Source organism: Neomonachus schauinslandi, chromosome 9 (assembly GCF_002201575.2).
Source record: "Neomonachus schauinslandi chromosome 9, ASM220157v2, whole genome shotgun sequence".
Classification (NCBI taxonomy): domain Eukaryota; kingdom Metazoa; phylum Chordata; class Mammalia; order Carnivora; family Phocidae; genus Neomonachus; species Neomonachus schauinslandi.
The window spans coordinates 91,530,159-91,549,800 of record NC_058411.1 but is presented as its reverse complement, the minus strand read 5'-3'; the positions used below and the strand labels follow the sequence as shown (position 1 = coordinate 91,549,800).

The 19,642-nt window shown below is 39.2% G+C and overlaps 1 protein-coding gene across 1 annotated transcript in view; it reads right to left on the bottom strand.

Moving 5' to 3' along the window:
• The window catches only part of TMOD3 (tropomodulin 3), a 75,978-nt gene that overhangs the window by 28,123 nt on the left and 28,213 nt on the right, over nucleotides 1-19,642 (bottom strand). The window contains exons 2-3 of the mRNA XM_044918151.1: nucleotides 15,707-15,906; nucleotides 9,756-9,912 (exon numbers count right to left, since the gene is read on the bottom strand). Of these exons, the coding sequence (XP_044774086.1) occupies nucleotides 9,756-9,912; nucleotides 15,707-15,832 (283 nt within the window). The 5' untranslated portion in view covers nucleotides 15,833-15,906. The remainder of the gene's footprint in view (nucleotides 1-9,755; nucleotides 9,913-15,706; nucleotides 15,907-19,642) is intronic.

Below are 19,642 nucleotides of genomic sequence, written 5' to 3'. Positions count from 1 at the left end.
ATCTCATCATAAAAAACAACAAAGCAAAACAACAAAATTTCGAAGGGCTTATGGAAATTTTCCTCTGATACAGAATTTCACTGTTAATTTATACAGCTCTGATACAGTTTGGTACCTCACCTGGCGCTCCTCTTTATAATAAATTCTCTGTATATAGACATTTTTGTTGTAGAGGTATTTAGCCTGTACAATTATTTTAACAATATGAAAAGTAATTACTTGGTATTTCTTCATGGTTAGTTTAACACTAACACTGTAACAATGGTCTTTTAATGCATATACACAAAATCTATTTATAGAAAACTAATAGTAAGGAAACTTAATTTTATAAGAAAGGATAAACTAGGCAAAAATGAAGTTTAATATTATGAGTACAAAACCTAAGGAGACCCCCCAAAATTAATTTATAGACTTAAACAATCTCTTTCAAAATCTCAGCTGACTTTTTTTGCAGAAAGTAACAAGGTAATGCTAAAATTCATGGAAATTCAAGAGACCCAGGACAGCCAAATAATCTTGAAAAAGAAGAACAATATTGGACTTACACTTCCCAATTTCAAAACTTAATACAAAGCTACTGTAATCAAGACAGTGTTATGCTGCATAAGGACAAGGGTACCAAGAAAATTCAATGGAGAAAGAATTGTCTTTTCAACAATTGATGCTGGGAGAACTGGATAGCTACCTACAAAAGAATGAAGTCAACCCCCTACCCCATACCATACAGAAATAGTAATTCAAAATGGATTACAGACCTAGATTTAAGAGCTAAAACTGTAACACTCAGAAAAAGCTGTACATTTCCATGACCCTGAGTTAGGCAAAGGTTTTTAGATATGCTACCACAAACACAAATGACCAAAAAAAAAAAAAAAGATAAACTGAAGTACACCAAAGTTTATAACTTTTGTGGGGCAAATGATGCCATGAAGAAAGTGAAGCGAAAATCTACAGAATAGTAAAAATATTTTTTCAAATCATATACCTGATAAGGAACTTGTATCCAGAATACATAAAGAAAGCTCATCAATATTAAATCAACTGACTGATGTAAAACATCAGGAATTTTTTTAAGGTTTTATTTTAATCACTCAGTGCTCATCATAGCAAGTGTACTACTTAATCCCCATCACCTATTTCACCCACCCCCCTACCCACCTCCCTTCTGGTAACCATTAGTTTGTTCTCTATAGTTAAGAGTCTGTTTCTTGGTTTATGTTTTTTTTTCCTCTTTGCTCAGTTGTTCTGTTTGTTAAATTCCATATATGAGTGAAATCATATGGTATTTGTCTTTGTATGACTTATTTCACTTAGCATTATACTCTCTAGCTCCATCCAAGTCATTGCAAATGACAAGATACCATTCTTTTTTATGGCTAAGTAACATTCATGCGTGTGTGTGTGTGTATGTGTGTGTGTGAGACATCTTTTTTATCCATTCATCTATTGATGAACACTTGGGCTATTGTAAATAATGCTGCTATAAACATAAGGGTGCATGTATCCCTTTGTTTTTGTCATTTTTGGGTAAATACCCGGTAGTGTGATTGCTGGACTGTAGGGTAGTTCTATTTTTAACTTTTTTTTTTTAAAAGATTTTATTTATTTATTTGAGAGAGAGAGAGTACAAGGGGGGGTAAGGGAGAAGCAGGGTCCCTGCCGAGAAGGGAGCCAACACGGGGCTCGATCCCAGGACCCTGGGATCATGACCCGAGCTAAAGGCAGACGCTTAACCAACTGAGCCACCCAGGCGCCCCTCTATTTTTAACTTTTTGAGGAACCCCCATACTGTTTTCCACTGTGGCTGCACCAGTTTGCATTCCCACCACCAGTGCAAGAGGGTTCCTTTTTCTCCACATTCTCTCCAACACCTGTTGTTTCTTCTGTTTTTGATTTTAGCCATGCTGACAGGTATGAGTGATATTTCATTGTAGTTTTGACTTGCATTTCCCTGATGATGAAGTGCTGATGAGCATGTTTTCATGTGTCTGTTGGCCATTTAAATGTCTTCTTTGGAGAAATGTCTGTTCACGTCTTCTGCCCATTTTTTAATTGTTTGGTTTTGGGGTATTGAGATGTTTGAGTTCTTTATATATTTTGGATACTAACCCTTCATCAGATAGGTCATTTGCAAATATCTTCTATTCAGTAGGTTGCCTTTCAGTTTTGTTGATTGTTTCCTTTGCTGTGCAGAAGCTTTTTATTTTGATGTAGTCCCAATAGTTTATTTTTGCTTTTGTTTCCCTTGCCTCGAGGGACCTAGCAAAATAATTTTTAAAAACCTAGTTTAAAAATGGGCAAAAGATTTGAAGAGACATTTCTCCAAAGAAGATACACAGATGTCTAATAGCACATGAAAAAAATGCTCACTATCATAGTCACTGGGGAAATGCAAATCAAAACCACAACACATTATCATTTCACAACTACTAGGATGACTATAATCAAAAGGACAGACAAATGTTGACAAGGATGTGGAGAAACTGGAACCCTAATATATTGCTGGTGGGAATGTAAAATGGTGCAGCCGCTTTGGAAAACAGTTTGGCAGTTCTCAAACTGTTAAACATAGTTACCATATGACCCAGTAATTCCACTCCTAGGCATACACCTAAGAGAAATGAAAACTTGTGTCTACACAACAACTTGTACACAAATATTCACAGCAGCATTATTCATAATAGCTAAAAAGTGAAACAATCCAAAAGTCCATCAACTGATGAAAGGATAAAATGTGGTATATCCATACAATGACACATGATTCAGCCATAAAAAGAAATGAAGCATTGATATATGTTACAACAGGGATGAAACCCCAAAATATTCTGCTAAGTGAAAGAAGCCCAACATAAATATAATTGTATGATTCTATTTATACAAAATGTCCAGATAGGCAAATTTAGAGAGACAGAAAGTAGGTTAGTTGTTTCTTAGGGCTGGGAATAGAGTGAGGAATGGCGATTGACTGCTAATGGGTAGGTATATGATTTCTTTTTGGGTGATGAAAATGTTCTAACCCGAAGACTGTGGTGACAGTTGCACAACTCTGCAAATATACTAAAAACCATTAAATTGTATACTCCAGGCAGGTAATTTTATGATGTGGATTGCATCTTAATAAAGATTTTCAAAAAACCATTAAGGGGCTGATATGTTAAATACAGGCTTTCTGTCTTCCCAAGTAAATTTATATTCACCCCTAAAATGTAAAGAAAAAAGATAATTTTCTGAGACATATTGAGTAAGAGAGCAGGTTTGTGCTTCTTACCCAAAATCAGCTGTTTTCTGAGAAATACATCATTAGCAAACCGGTGGATTGATTCCATATAACAGAAAATACCTTTCTAAACATGTGTCCTAATTCAGTCTTTTATCAGTTAGATTTAAGCTAAAAATTTTAATGACTATGAGACACTGACAAAATATAATAGATCTTTATAATGGTCAGTTCGGTTCTCAGTATCTTGCAGGAGGAGTGAAATGTTAGGCTTCTGTTACATGTAGAGGTATTTTGTATGGTGGTGTTTTTGCAGACAGTAAGAAAATGCACAACAGATCTAATACTGCTTTTACATAAAACTATTAAACTTATTAGTATTCTACTTTATTATGATCATTTTGATTCTTTGGTGTTTTTTCAAAACATGGATTATTTCTTTAAAGAAATCTCCATCTCATTCTGGTAAAATGATTTAACATATATAAAGGAATTGGTATATAATAAACATAACAGATACACATTAATTCTTTATTCTTATTTCCCCTGGAATTTCTTGCATTATGTGTGTGTGACACAGACAGAGATGGAGTTTTCCAAAACAAACTAACAAACCAAGAAGACTGAAAACCATATAGTCCCAACTATCTTTATCAGTAGTTCTTAAACTCAGGGAATGAAAATAGGCTAGGCATGGATTATTTTTGAAAAAGCTCCCTAGATGATTCTGATAATTACCTACTCAAATTGATAACCACTAATCTCTATGATCAGAGTTCTGAAAAAACTAGGATGAGTTATCCTGGACTAATCTAATTTTACTTTCCCTCTCCTTGAAATATGGTCAAAAAGCCCTAACTTACAACTTTTAATATACCGCATTTATTTGAAATAACATAACATCTGAGGAAGTAACTGTTCATTTTTGTCCTTCAGTAGACAGCATTCAATCTAAATGACTAATTTCCTTGTTTAACATAGCAAAGTCCAAAACTGGAATTTTTTAAAAACTGAAATTACAATTCTTTATATTGAAGCAAAATAAGAAAGTAAACAATGACTAGGATCAGGAAAAAAATCAGACAAGTATGATAGGACATGCCCCTCACCACCCCCCAAATGGAACAAAACAAACAAAAACAGGGCTATGGCTCTTGGTTGCTAAGAATGTTAAAATAATTCAGTAATGTTTACGCAACTACCAATGACAGTTAAGGAAATAAAAGAAACCAAGATAAGAATTCATATAATAGCAATTTATATGCATGGCACTGAGCCAAACTGTTTGTGCCAAGAGGGAAAAAAAAAGGAAAATCTTGCCAAGACCCTTGTTATTGTCACAAAATCAGTAAGAGATACTGTTAACCATGTTAACAATTTCATTGCCAGACCCTTTCTTTACTAGTCCTCATCTCTTTTGCTATGATAGCAAGTTACAGCTACCACAAATGTTAAAGTTATCTTAGTCAAAAAAAAAAAAAGTTATCTTAGTCATAGCTTGCAGCCTTGCTGAGCATATAAAAGGTGTAATAACAAGAAACAGAGATGGCTCTTATTTATTTCATTTCTACAGAGGTGAAAGGCCCTAGCTAATTTTGCTGTTTGTTGGTTTATAAGCTACCTGTTCCAGAGCAGAAACAAGGCAATGAGGCCACTTTAATCTCCAAGGGGCTTTGGGATATGCCTTTGGACCAGATGCACACCAACCTCCAATCAACCAAACTAAAGAATGAATGGATCCTGGAAAGGCATTTTTGTTTTCACCCAGTGACACAAGAGCTGCTCAATATTGCAGTATGATCACCAATAAATGCTCATTTATTCAACAAATGCTTAGTGAGTTTGTGTATACTAGATAATGAGCTAGAAAGACACTGCAAGGAAAATAGGAGATCTTAACTTTGCGGAGAGAGGATTCTGGAGACTTCTGGCCAAAGTGAAATAATAAAGACAGGATTTACCCACACGCCTGAAACCCCAAAATGGACAAAATATATAAAAGAAGTTTTCGAGACACTAATAATCATCAGGCAACTAAGGACAGTGATCCCTGAGACATGAGAAACAAAGTGAGCCCTCTGACCGCTCAGCTTCCTGCCTAGAGAAAGTGTCCAGCTGCAGCACAAGGGAGTGGGAACCCAGGCAGGGCCTGGGGAATGTTCTGAACTGAGGAGACAGAGCTGACAGAAAGACCAAAGCAGCTGGCATCTGCAGGACAGAATACCAGAGAGGAGAGAGTTGCAGAGATAGAGATCTGGAGATCTGCAGAGGGCTGTCTTTCCATCCTCAGCAGAGCGCATGTGTGAGGAACTACCTGGGGCCAAGGAAAACACACCTGGGAAAATGCCAGATAATAGTGCCTGTGCTCATGCAGGGCTGGGAGGAAGACCTGTTCCCAGCAGCCAGACTGTAAAACCTCATAAATCACAGGGCTCTGCAGAGGGACCTCAGAAGGGTCTTGCCCCAGTAGTGGAGAAAAAATTAGCTCTAGAATGAACGCTGCTCCGGTCCCACCGAGCAAATCTTAAAAACAAGACCCTAAAAATCAAACTGTTTCCAAGTAACTTAATCATGTCCCAGGATGAAACTCAAGAATATTTACAGGGATACCAAAATACCCAGCACCCAGCAAGTTAAAATTCATGTCTGAATCAAAAAAAAAAAAAAAAAAAAAAGACCAGTATGGTAAGAAGCAGGAAAATTTGATCCATAAGGAAGAAAAAATAATCCATCATAACTGAGCAATGGCAGATGTAAAATCAGCAGGTAAGGATATTAAAAGTTATTATAATTATATTCCATGGGTCCAAAAAGTTAAGAGACATGGAAGATATGAAAAAAAAAAAAAAAGGAGTGAAAAGAGAACAAAGAACTGATGGGACAAGAGAAAAGATACACCATCCTAGCACTAATGAAAAGTAAGATTGGCTATATTAATATTAGTGCAGATTTCAGAGTAAAGAATATTTTACCAGGAGTAAAGAAGATCACTTTATAACGACAAATGGTCAATTTGTCAAGAGGACTTACCAATCCTAAACAAACAGAAACTAATAACAGAGCCTCATAGTATATGATTCTAGAACAATTAACCCTAGTATCCGATACTATGTAAATTACATACAAAAATGTTGGAGGGAAAGGAATATTCATTCCCTGGATACGGTTATCCAGGGAAAGTTTCCCATAAAACGAGGTCTTAAAGTGAGTGATGAACGACTCATCTGGCTAACTCTGTACCCCAAAGGAGTAATAAGTGAATTGTTCAAAAGATGCAGTGACCAGTCTCAAAAGGAGACACCAGCACCTGCATTATTAACTTAAGCAGCCCATTTCAAATACCAGCTTCGGTGCCAGAGAAAACCACTTTTTAGAGGTCCATATAAGAGACATTTAGACTCCCTCTGCCAGCTAAGCCAGGAGGCAAGGAGATGAGTGTGGCGACAGTCACCCCCGGGAGCGAGTGTCCTGCCTCGTCTCCTTCAGTGCGACCCACCGACTCCACAGCAAATCTCTGAGTAATGAAGAAAACTTGAAACTGTTTGGGAAATGCAACAATCTAAACGGCCATGGCACAATTATAAAGTTTGGTGACGGTGCATGGAGAGATTGATCCTGTTACAGGAATGGTTATGGATTTGACTGACCTCAAAGAGTATATGGAGAGTAAAGTCAGAAGGGGCCTGTGGAAGAAGCTTCAAAAGAAAAGTCAGGACCTGAACTGGAATTGAAGAGAAAACAGGAGGCAATTATGAAGCCCCTTGATCATAAGAATCTGGATCTGGATGTGCCATAGTTTGCAGACTCAATCCCAGGACCCTGAGATCATGACATGAGCCAAAGTCAGACGTTTAACTGAATGAGCCACACAGGTGCCCCCAAAATACTGAATGTATTATAAAAAGAAAGCCACTAAGGGGCACCTGGGTGGCTCAGTTGATTAGGTGTCTGACTCTTGCTTTTGGCTCAGGTCATGATCTCAGGGTCGTGAGATTGAGCCCTGCCTCGGATTCTGAGCCAGTGGGGAGTCTGCTTGAATTTCTCCCTCTCCCCCTACATGTGCGAGCACACACACAGGAGTGCGTACAAGCACGCTCTCTCTCAAAAATAAAATCTTAAAAAAAAAAAAACCCACTGATTATGAATGCAAAATTACCTGCTTCTTAACTATTTGTTTATTTCATACCCATCCAAAGTCTAAGAAATAAGATAAAATTTTAAAAAGTTATAAAAGGAAACAGAAGTTATTACACTCCAATTGAAGATACAGTGTTTTTTTTTTTCCTTGTCCCTCATATTCCTCACCCCTATAATTTCTCCCCTCTAATATTTTCTTGTTTTCCACAATTCTCCTCTACCTTCTTTCCTACTTCCTCTAATCCACCAAGATCTTTCCCTAGGCAACTGGAGATTATGAAACAAGAGCATACTGCGAAGCTTCGTGGGTCAGCTCAGGACAAACTCGGCTCTTTCACATCTCTTATTTTCTCTTCTTGTCCTCAAATTCCACATTTTTTCCTGCCATCTCTTTTTCTCACATCTCTCCCTCTGCTTCTACCTCCATTCTTCTTCCTAATTATACCTCTTCAGTTTACTTGAAACATACACAATAGTTAAAGGTGATCAATATTTATTCTCATAAAATTATGTTTTCCTATATAAACAGGAAGCTATAAACACTGTGTAACAACACAGGTATGGCTGCTCAGATGAAAACATAACCAGTAGTTGTTTCTATGTGAAACACAAAGGAACTGATGCTTTTGCTCAACTATGTGATTCCCCACACTTCAAACCTATGCACTGGTTTTCAATCGTTTTTCTGGCCCTAAACATCTGAGGGACAAGACATTCCCATCTTGAACAGTAGTATCATGGTTAACTTTATGAGCCAATTTGGCTGGGCATGGTGCCCAGATAATTGGTCAAATATTATTCTGGGTGTTTCTGGGAAGGTGTTTTTTAGATGAGACTGACATTTAAATCAGTGGACTTTGAGTAAAGCCATATGTGGTGGGCCTCATCCAATCAGCTGAAGGCCTTAACAGAACAAAGACAGATCTCCTCTGAGTAAGAAGGAATTCTGCTGGCAGACTGCCTTTGGACTTGAACTGCAACTCCTCTCTAGTTCTCCAGCCTGCTGGCCCATCCTACAGATTTTGGACTTAATAAGCCTCCATAATCACATGAGCCAATTCCTTACAATAAATCTCACCCTCTCCCCAACACACAGCCTTTTGGTTCTGTTTCTGTTTCTCTGGGGAACTCTAATACAAGTAACTATGGTAGTGATGCTGAACCAGCGATAAGGGGAACGTGGGGTCTAGTGAAGAGCAGAGGAGTTGGGGATGACAGATAATTTTTTAAAAGGCTTAATTGTAGACCTCATGAATTACCTACTCAAAAGTCATTTGCTAGCCTTCTGCTATTACAGAGGCTAGAATGCTAAAATGAATTTTCCAGCCTCCCTTGCCACTAAGGGGTAGCCACGTGACAGAGCCATGGCCAAATTCTTGAGAAGGGTTTCCTTCCTAAGTAAAAAACTAAAGCCTAACTCGGAGAAAGCACTATGCTCTCACTGTTCTTCCCGTCTGGATTACTAAGTGCCTGGAAAAGCTCACCTTCAGATCTTGCAATTGCTGCCACCATCCCCGAGGGTTCTATACCCTCAACAAGAGCGCAAGTACACTGTGGCTTCTCAGGCCAACCTGGACTGAAAGCTGAGAAACTTAACCTACTTCACGTTGTGTTATATAGAGAAGTATAAGATATATAGCTGTACTCAGTCTTCACTCAATTTACCTAAGGTCCAACTCTGCAGTGGGAGGGACCTGGACTAGACAACTTTCCTGAAAATAATGGTTATGAAGCATTGATGATTATAGCTATGAATTACTAAGGAAGGCTGTATGATATCCTTTATTTATTATTTTTAAAGATTTTATTTATTTATTCGACAGAGAGAGTGAGAGAGTACAAGCAGGGGGAGCAGCAGAGGGAGAGGGAGAAGCAGGCTTCCCGCCAAGCAGGGAGCCTGATGCAGGGCCTGATCCCAGGACCCTGAGATCATGACCTGAGCAGAAGGCAGACACCTAACCATCTGAGCCCCTGTATGATATCCTTTAAAAAGGGTCTTTGAAAATATGGCCTGAATTATGTTCTGGCATTTCTCCTTAAAGAGAGGAGTTAGAACAGAGCAGTGCTTTGTCATCATTTGCATTCCGAAATACACTAGTGAATTTAAAATTTTTACCTCAACACACTTTTAAATTTGTTACAGTAGAGAACTAGAGTGTTACATAAAATCACTGTATTATAAAACCTCACTTACAAATCATTAAAAAGGAACTTATTGGCCAAGATGATGAAAAATGCAAATGAAGTGCCAAATTACCTAACAAGCTTTTAAGTCAACAGTGTCCCATCTTTAAGGCTACTAATGATGCATCTCTAAAAATACTTTTTCTCCAGACCTACCCTACCTATAAAAAGAAAAATCAAGTGCTATCAAATAATGACTTCAAAGTTCTGTGTTTACCTTTTTTTTCTCCAGTGTAGGGCACGTAGTCTTCCCTGTCCTTATGCTCCAATGCCTCCTTCTCCAGGTATGAAAGGAGGTGTTCTCTATCAAATGGCCCTGTGGCGGACTTTGACGTCTGGTTCTTCTGCCGGAACCCTGCAGGCAGAAGGGCATTCTGCCAAAGAGAATGAATCAGCCATTATGATCGCCAAGAATGCCAACACTATATGCTTCCACAGATTTAAGAAAAATTATAGACCGGAATGTGATACAGACATTAAACACTTCATTAGAGGATTTTAGGGCAGCAATGTAAAAGTGTTCCACACAAAGTTTTTCTTTATTAGGTAGAATTCAATTACATTATTAAAATAAGCATATACACATTTTCTCAGAAAGTATTCTACTAGAAGGAAACACCCTTTACTTTTTAAATGTCCTGGGTGGTAATAAAAAGTTTCTTAATGATTAGTAACTGCTCAGCATATATGCATATAAAGAAAATAATTCTATTACAAAAGAATTTTAAATGATATATACATTGTATTCCTTCATAATGATTTCTATTTCAGGGTAAAGACTTTTTCATACAAAAACATGTATGCTGTACAGTAAGATATCAGGGCATTAATGTTCACTTGCTTGTGTTTAAACACACTGTGAAAGGTTCAACTTCTTTATGCATGTATGCATACATCCGTACTAGGATGTATTTGCAGCAACCACTGTCACCGCTACTCATGCACCAAGGCCCGCCAGGGTACTCAGAGCAAGAGCTATATCCCTGGTTTTCCCCGTGGGTAGTCTTTTTGAGTGCCTGGAGGGACTGAGAGTGGGGAAGGAGGGAAGGCAATGGATCAGAGTTTTCTCTTACAAGAGAATTTTCTGAATTTTTACTAAGTCCAGGAATAACAAGCAGTGATTAGAACACATGAGCTCCATCTTTTTGCTCATTGAAAGGCAAAGTGGTGATACTGCTTTGTCTCACTATTCCTAGATATTCCTTTGCTTTGGAAATGGAAGGCAGCCCGAGAAGTCACACAAAAGGGCCAGTCTTTTGCAACACATCCCAAAGTTGGCAATAATGCTGATTCTCATGGATGTTATAATTTTCATTATAAAGGGAGATCTTATATAGATAATAATAGGGAATGTACATTTTATAACTAGAAAATATAGCACTTCATGGGGCGCCTGAGTGGCTCAGTCGTTAAGCGTCTGCCTTCGGCTCAGGTCATGATCCCAGGGTCCTGGGATCAAGACCCACGTCATCGGGCTCCCTGCTCCGCGGGAAGCCTGCTTCTTCTCCCATTCCCCCTGCTTGTGTTCCCTCTCTCGCTGTGTCTCTCTCTGTCCAATAAATAAATAAAATATTAGAAAAAAAAAAAAGAAAATATAGTACTTCAACTGTGGCCATTTGCTGAGATCCGTAATAATTTTCCTAAAATCCACCTTTGTGTTCTCCTCGTGTAATGGTAGGCATTACACAGAAAGCTCACCTATAAATATGAAACACAAAGGACGTCTGTTCCTAACCCTGCACTAAAAATGTTTTTGTAACACAAAATTGTGTATGGGAACATAATAAAGAAACAAGATTTCTACCTACCAACTTTGAAATAGAGAGCTACACATGAAAAATCCACTCCTAATGAACCATCAAGTTCTACCCATTTTTACTTCCTAAAAAACTCATTCATCTGTTTACTTCCCTCTAACACCCATTACTTTGGTCCAAGCTATGATCAGGCTGGCATGGAATATTACCTGAGCTTTCAACTGGTCTCCCTAGATCAGCTGTCTGATATTCATCATCCCTCACTCCCACTCCATGATGTTACTCTAACCTCACCTCATATACCTTCCCCCATTCTAGCCACACTAGCCCTTGCTCCTCCCTGTGCTTGTCACACCTTCTTTCTACCAGAAGCCTTCTCTAGAAGGCTTTGTCTGTCCACCATTTTTTGCTACTCATTTTTTAAAAAGATTTTTTATTTATTCATTTAAGAGAGGGAGCAAGAGCACCAGCAGGAGGGAAGGTCAGAGGGAGAGGGACAAGCAGATGCCCCGCTGAGCAGGGTGCCTGATGCAAAGCTCAGTCCCAGGACCACGGGATCATGCCCTGAGCCAAAGGCAGATGCTTAACCAACTGAACCACCTACGTGCCCCTTACTACTCATTTTTAAGACTGCAGCTCCATTCCCCCAAGGGAAGCTTTTTCCTGACCTCCCATTATATGCTTTTATATTAACATGGCATGATTATTTGATTAATGCCTACCTCTCCCCACTCCTACCAGCCTGCATCATGAGGGCAAAAACCACATTTGTTTTGCTTACTCTTGTATTCCTAAGCCTAGCATAGCACCAGAATCTATTGGTTGCTCCCCAAATATTTACTGAATAAAGATTTGGGAATACTTTTATTTTTTTAAAAGATTTTATTTATTTGAGAGAAAGAAAGAGAGCACAAACGGGGGGAGAGGCAGAGGGAAAGGGAGAAGCAGACTCCCCACTGAACAGGAAGCCTGATGTAAGGCTCGATCCCAGGACCCCAAGATCATGACCCAAGCCAAAGGCAGGTGCTCAACCAACTGAGCTACCCAGGCACCCCTGAGAATACTTTTAAAGAAAAATGCTCATTAAGGCAAATTAATAAAAGTTACTTTCCATCACCATCAATTATGCATACTGCTCTTACATGGTGGTAGTGATGGAGTTGCACTATTCCCGTGCATGCTCAAGCCCATGAGAAACATGTAAGTTTTTTTTTTTTTTTTTGAGATTTTATTTATTTATTTGACACAGAGAGAGACAGCGAGAGAGGGAACACAAGCGGGGGAGTGGCAGAGGGAGAAGCAGGCTTCCCGCCGAGCAGGGAGCCCGATGCGGGGCTCGATCCCAGGACCCTGGGATCATGACCTGAGCCGAAGCCAGACGCGTAACGACTGAGCCACCCAGGCGCCCCGAAATATGTAAGTTTTAAGTGACATGTCAGCTGGAATCCTGGCTCCTTAAATACAGTTTCTGAACACAAAATAAATGACAGGAAACTGGCTTTGGAGGCTATAAACACATCAACCATGCTTTATTAGAAGTATACTTTAGTCAAGTTAAGAGATCATAATTACTTAAGAAAAAGGTAAAATCTCATTAAAATGATTGCCACTAAAAAGTGTATGTTTCTCCCTCATAGAATTTTGTTGTAATGATATATTCCAAGCCTTGGAAATGAAAATAGCTTTTGCCTAGGCTGGCTGGCTGGCTGTCTTTAGAGATGGGTGTTCTGAGAAAAGTAGTAAGTTGGCAAGTAAATACACTGAATGCAGCATAAGGGAAGTAAAAGAGCCCTCCAAAATATAACAAGGAACTATATACAACCTCTACCTGCTCTTGTCTTCTGAGACTTTATAAGTTACAGAGGTGTTTCTCTGCCTGAAGTAGCTACTACCACCCTTGCTCTCTTTTCTCACCTCATCTTTCACTGGCACTCTTCCCCCAAATTTTACCTAACAAGTGGCATGCTGTCAATAAACATCACTGTTCTTCTAGTCTCAACTAACAGTATCTGAGGTTGGGGGAGTTGCAACTGGGGTTGGGAAGCTGGCAAAATATATCCAGAAGTTAGAACTCAAGCCTCCCCATACAAGAAGCAGGCCATGGTTTTGCAAATGAAAAAAATATAAACCATCAGCTTTTAGCATAGTGCATGCTCCCATAGGGGACAACTGGCAATGTCTGGAAATACTTTTTGTTGTCAGAACTAAGGAGAGGAAGTATTTTTTTTTTTTTTTTTTTTTTAAAGATTTTATTTATTTATTTGAGTGAGAGAGAATGAGAGACAGAGAGCATGAGAGGGAGGAGGGTCAGAGGGAGAAACAGACTCCCTGCCGAGCAGGGAGCCCGATGTGGGACTCGATCCCAGGACTCCAGGATCATGACCTGAGCCGAAGGCAGTCGCTTAACCAACTGAGCCACCCAGGCGCCCCTAAGGAGAGGAAGTATTAATCATGTTTTTTATTTTTTGTATTTCATGATGCTTTGCCATTTGGGAGCCTTGCTAATGTTAGAAAGAACTACCTCTCCAGGGGGGCTAGCTAACTCCTGGGATAGCAAACAACTCTCCCTCACACACCCAACAGTGTGCTTTCCATATGAAAACCAACCAATCCAGAGCTCAAACCCCAACCACTTCCTTTATCTCTCTCACACCAAGCCAATATCCCACCCGCCCACACACACACCCTAAATCACCCAGAACCAGGTAGCTGGACAACTGGAGACTACTCCTATGGCCCAAAGCCCACTGAAATTACTCAAATTATCTAACCCTAAACTTGCTCAAACTTGCCAACCCTATCCCACCCATTCCTTCCCTCAGAAGCCACAACAAAGGTTCTGGGCCACACTTGCTCCTTGCTTCTTCTGCTTCCTGACCAACCCAGGTGCTTTCCCAGGGGGTCCTGTATGCTTCCTGCTCTTGGGGACCATAAGTATTAAACTCTTTCTCCAGGTCTGTAATCTTACCACCGCTAATTAAAACAAAATCCCAGGTCCATTTTTAAACAGGGGGGTGTGCTATTGGCATGTAGTGAGTGAGATCAGGATGCTACTAAATAACTTAAACGCACAGGATAACCCCCATAACAAAGAATTATCCAGCCACAAATGTCAATAGTGTCAAGGTTAAGAAACTCTGGGCTAGATGAGCTCTTCCGTTCCTGCAGTTCTACAACCACTTGATTCAAACGGGTCTAATAGGGTGAACTGCCTGTAGAAGATATTGCTGTGACATGATCAGTACTGTTATCCTGAGTTATCCCCCAGACTCATGAGCACCGCAAACTTTTCCTTGTGATAACAATTACGATTAAGGGTTTTGATCTATGGTATAGACACATTATTGAAGTGCTGAAGTAATGTTGAGAAAAGGAGTATAATTCTCAATAAAAATTCAAACACATTCCAGCAAGAAATAAATGTGTTGTAGTAACAAGAACAATTTTATAAAACAAACTCTACCTCAATTCCTAAAAGGCACTAAAAATCAATGTCTCAACATAAAGAAACATGTAGTAAAAACAAGCCTAACAAATAACCCTTACCTTCAGGTTAAGTAGCCATAACCTTTGGGCTCTCTCCTGTCAGTGACTACCCCCTCCCCACCCCACCTACCAGAGAATAACAATTCAGGCGTCAAGGGGCTCTACCTTAGCCTTATGTAATTTATAAGACAAATAACACCCACTCTGCAAATTAAAACATTTATAGTATATTCAGGTCTGCTCCACATGGATTGCAGTATTGCTGAGTACTTAGATCTAGTCTACTAATGACTAGAAACTTATTCAATTTGGTCAACATGTTTAAGAAAGGTAACAATTAGATTTAAGGTCACAAAGAACCTCGTAGAGACACTCTACACAGGGCCATCATAGTACAGAAGCTCTGAAGAGACAGAGAGGTTGGCATACATCAAAGAGCTTCATTATACCAAAAACGTTCCTCCCTGCCCAGAGAGAAAAAAAATTTTTTTAATTTTATTTATTTGAGAGGGAGAGAGAGAGAGAGAGAGCAAACAAGAGCACAAGAGCAGGGGGAGGGAGAAGCAGACTCCCTACTGAGCAGGGAACCTGATGCGGAACTCAGTGCCAGGACCCTGGGATCATGACCTGAGGTGAAGGCAGACGCTTAACTGACTGAGCCACCCAGGGGCCTGAGAAAAAATTTCTTACAGGATATACTTCAGAAATTTGAGAATAAGGGTTTGGTGAAAACAGTTCAGAACAGGCATGTCAGTGGAGCCATGCGGGCAGAAGTGGGGGAACTGAGAAGAGGCAAAAAGTTCATTTGGATAAAGAGAGAATGGCAGGGGCAGGGAGTGCCAGAGAAAAGTCATGAGAAAGATAACTGCTCAAAGGGAGTTACTTCGTTTCAAAGGGTTTGAAAAGTTATTTCATTACCACCTACCTCAGGGTCAAGGTCATCCAGAACAGTTTCCAGCTGTTTCAGTTCTGTTTCTGATAAATTCCCAAGGAGCTCATCTTCATCTAGGTCCTTGTACTTTTCTAAGTCCTTCCGGAATGATAGTGCCATGATTTGCAGTATAGGAAGTCACTTAATTTTTGCTATGCAGTACAGTCAGGAGTGATTTCTACTTTTTCTTAAAGCTATAGAGAGAACAAACACACACATTTCAAATATTAAGTCATCTCCACCTACTTAGATCTATTATTAGGTTGAGTGAAATGTAATTTCCACGGGGCGCCTGGGTGGCTCAGTCGTTAAGCATCTGGCTCAGATCATGATCCCAGGGTCCTCGGATCGAGCCCGGCATTGGGCTCCCTTCTCCGCGGGAAGCCTGCTTCTCCCTCTCCCACTCCCTCTGCTTGTGTTCCCTCTCCCGCTGTGTCTGTCAAATAAATAAATAAAATCTTTAAAAAAAAAAAAAAAAAAGAGGGCGCCTGGGTGGCTCAGTCGTTAAGCGTCTGCCTTCAGCTCAGGTCATGATCCCAGGGTCCTGGGATCGAGTCCCACATCGGGCTCCCTGCTCAGCAGGAAGCCTGTTTCTCCCTCTCCCACTCCCCCTGCTTATGTTCCCTCTCTCGCTGTCTCTCTCTGTTGAAAAATAAATAAAATCTTAAAAAAAAATGTAATTTCCAGCTGTCATATTCTTTGGCCATCTATCACACACTACCCTTGTCTATGGATCATTCAATGTCCTTACCTTTTATTTTTTGTTGATGAAAAACAAAATCGAAAAATAGGGGGAGGAGAGAATATAAAATTCAATCTATAAAATAGCCATTTGGTAGACTTTAGAATTTCTGATAACTGAGTTTTAGGAGGAAAGAACTCATGTGTGCCAAAATAAAATTTTTCCCATCAGTGACTTTCAAATTATTGCTCCCAGAGTACTTTGCTTAAGCACGTTATGTTTAAGATACATTTGTTTTACTGTAAATTGTGTAGAACATTATTTCTGATTCAATAAGGGTGGATATTAATATACTCCCCCAGTGAGGAGTGGCCAGGTGCCACTGGAAAAAAAAAATTGGTTTTGAAAAGGTACATCAAAAAATTTTTTGGAAAGGTGTTTTTAAAGGAAAAAATGCAGCTTTTTGAAAATGTTTCCATAAAATACTCCAAACCATGCTGGGATATGTCACCCACTGACTGGCAAGGGTGGTCACAAGGGTCTCATTATAGGAAAAGACCTTTGCCCTTTCTTCACCGTGTGAATCTTTCCTAAATGAGGTAAAGCTCAACAAGCAGCCTCTTCCCAGGTACAGCAGAACTGTTCCATAGGAAAAGGTAGTTCGAATAAATCCCACAAAACATGTGAAGTAAAAATAAAGTATTTCTGTAAGTTCTAGCCGTAAACATGGGTCATATGTTTTATAAAATGTTCCTAATGGGAACAAGAAATAATCCTTAGACTTAGTGATTTGGCTCAATTTTTCTTGGCTGCAAAACACCCAGTACTTCAAAGTCTGGATAGATTTCCTTTACTACTCCTTTCTCCCAAGTTTTTCCAACTTAATATTTAGACAAATATATTTTCCTCCTCAAACCAGTAACAGTTTAGGATCCTTTTACGTGTTTTCATCTCCTAAGAATAAAGGAAGGTTCACCAAAGGGGTCTGTCAGCTCCTGACCTGACTAGCAGCCACCTGGGTCCAATAACAAGCAAATTAACAGAACTGTACTGATGCAGATGTTAAACTGCAGGCATTTTGTGTAACTGCCTGAGACAGGTCTGGCTTCCACCTGCTCTACTTGGCATCTCATCTGGTTTAGCAATTACCCTGGATTTTTTCAGGTTTTTGTTTTGTTTTTTAAAGATTTTATTTATTTATTTGACAGATTGAGACACAGCGAGAGAGGGAACACAAGCAGGGGGAGTGGGAGAGGGAGAAGCAGGCTTCCTGTGGAGCAGGGAGTCTGCTTCTCCCTCTGACCCTCCCCCCTCTCATGCTCTCTCTCTCTCTCTCTCAAATAAATAAAATCTTAAAAAAAAAAAATAATACACTCTGCAGAGAAGATTCAATAGAAGGTATAAACACTTTCAAATATATTAACCATCAAATGCAATTTTAAAGAAAGTAGTAGGCAATTTTAGGGGGAAAAATAAAAATGAGGAACATTTGGAAAAAACAGTCCCTTCATAAAAATGCCAATGACATGGTATTTGAGACAGATTAGGGTAAGAAATTGATAAAAGTATATGAACACATACCAAGAGTAATTATTTAGCGTATGCTGTTTTTTAATGCTTAGGCAGTCATTATAAAAAAGTTTTTAATGTGGTTGGATAGAACTTATTTTTGAGATTTACAGTATATAATAAAGCCAATCTCTTAGTCAACAAATATTTCAAAAAAAAATACTAATTATTTTGAGCATCCTCTCCCTTTACTCTCAAAAGTGTTCCAGTATAGGCCATAAATTCAATAGTCATCCTACCAGTAAGGCACTATAATGGACAATATGACAGGACTGAGATATTAGAGGCTAAGGCAATGTTCTGTCACCCAGGTTCTATAGGTTTGGAACACAACAGTCCTTGGAATTGACTAAATAGCTTCCTCCAACAGATTGCTCTTTATCTCAGAGTAAACTCTGTCACACAAAGATTGTTTATAGTATGGCTTATAGAATAATAAAATGAACACCCACGAATGCTTTGTCCAGCCTCAGAAAGAGAAAATTGCAAGGACTCACACGTTCCCCTTTCCAGTTGCATCTCCTCCCCCCAGTGAAGTAGCTACTGGACTGCATTTTGAATTAACCATTCTCTTGCTTTCCTCTAGTTTTACATTACATGTACATGTCCTTAACAGATTTAGATTTGTTCTTTTTTTTGCACTTTATACAAATGGACTCCTATAGCATATATCTTTTGGTGACTTGCTCTTTTCACTCAACATTGTTTTGAGTTCATGCTTAAAGCTGTACTTCTTTCATTTTTGTATAGTATTTCATTGTATAAATGAACACGTGACTGAACTTGTAGTCTTTCCCCTCTGTTTTTCTGCTATAAACAATCTTGTTACCTATTTCCTGGTATACATGTGCAAGAGTTTCTCCAAGTTATTGAAACCTAGGAATGGAATGGCTGGGAAAAGGGTATGGTAATATTCAACTTTACTAGGTAATGTTAAACTATTCTCAAAGTGGTTGTATCAATTTACATTCCTAGAAGATTCAGTGCATGACAATTCATGATGCTCATCCTTGCTAACAGGTTAGCTGTTAGCTAATTGTTGGTCTTAATGGTTCCTAATCTATGTTGCCATTATCCTTGTATATGCCTCCATTTTAACCACAGATTATACCTAAGTATCTTCAAAACTTAAGGGTATAACTGATATTTATCAACAACGGTAAGAGATGGTCTCCCAAAGAAGCAGATAAAATAATTTACTACTGAATGGTGGTAACAAAACTAAAGAAGTCAGTAAGCATGCAGGTGTAAGAAAATGGGGGTCATCAAGCAAGATCTGGTCATGTTCATGAAGCACAAGGGAAGCACGGTGTCCTGACCAGCAGATGTGACTGGCTTGCTCCCATTGCAATTACAGTGCTGGTAAGGAGAAGAAGCATCAGGCAACCAAAGCCTGATGTCATTCTACATTTACATCACCCAATTACTTCCTTTATTCTTCTCCATGATCACCAAGTAATCTTCTCATTAAAACTTGGCTATTCACACAGCTTTCCTCACTGTAAATTACTAAACTGGTATTTTGGCTTATGTACCAATGTACTTTCAAGATACTAGGTACCTACTGGTGCTGAGATCAGGTCTCTATAAAAGTAAAGCTGAGGACCATCATGTGAAATCCTAAGCATGGACTGGCTGGCCAGCAACTCCTAAAGATACCTATCTCATGTCAAACCAAC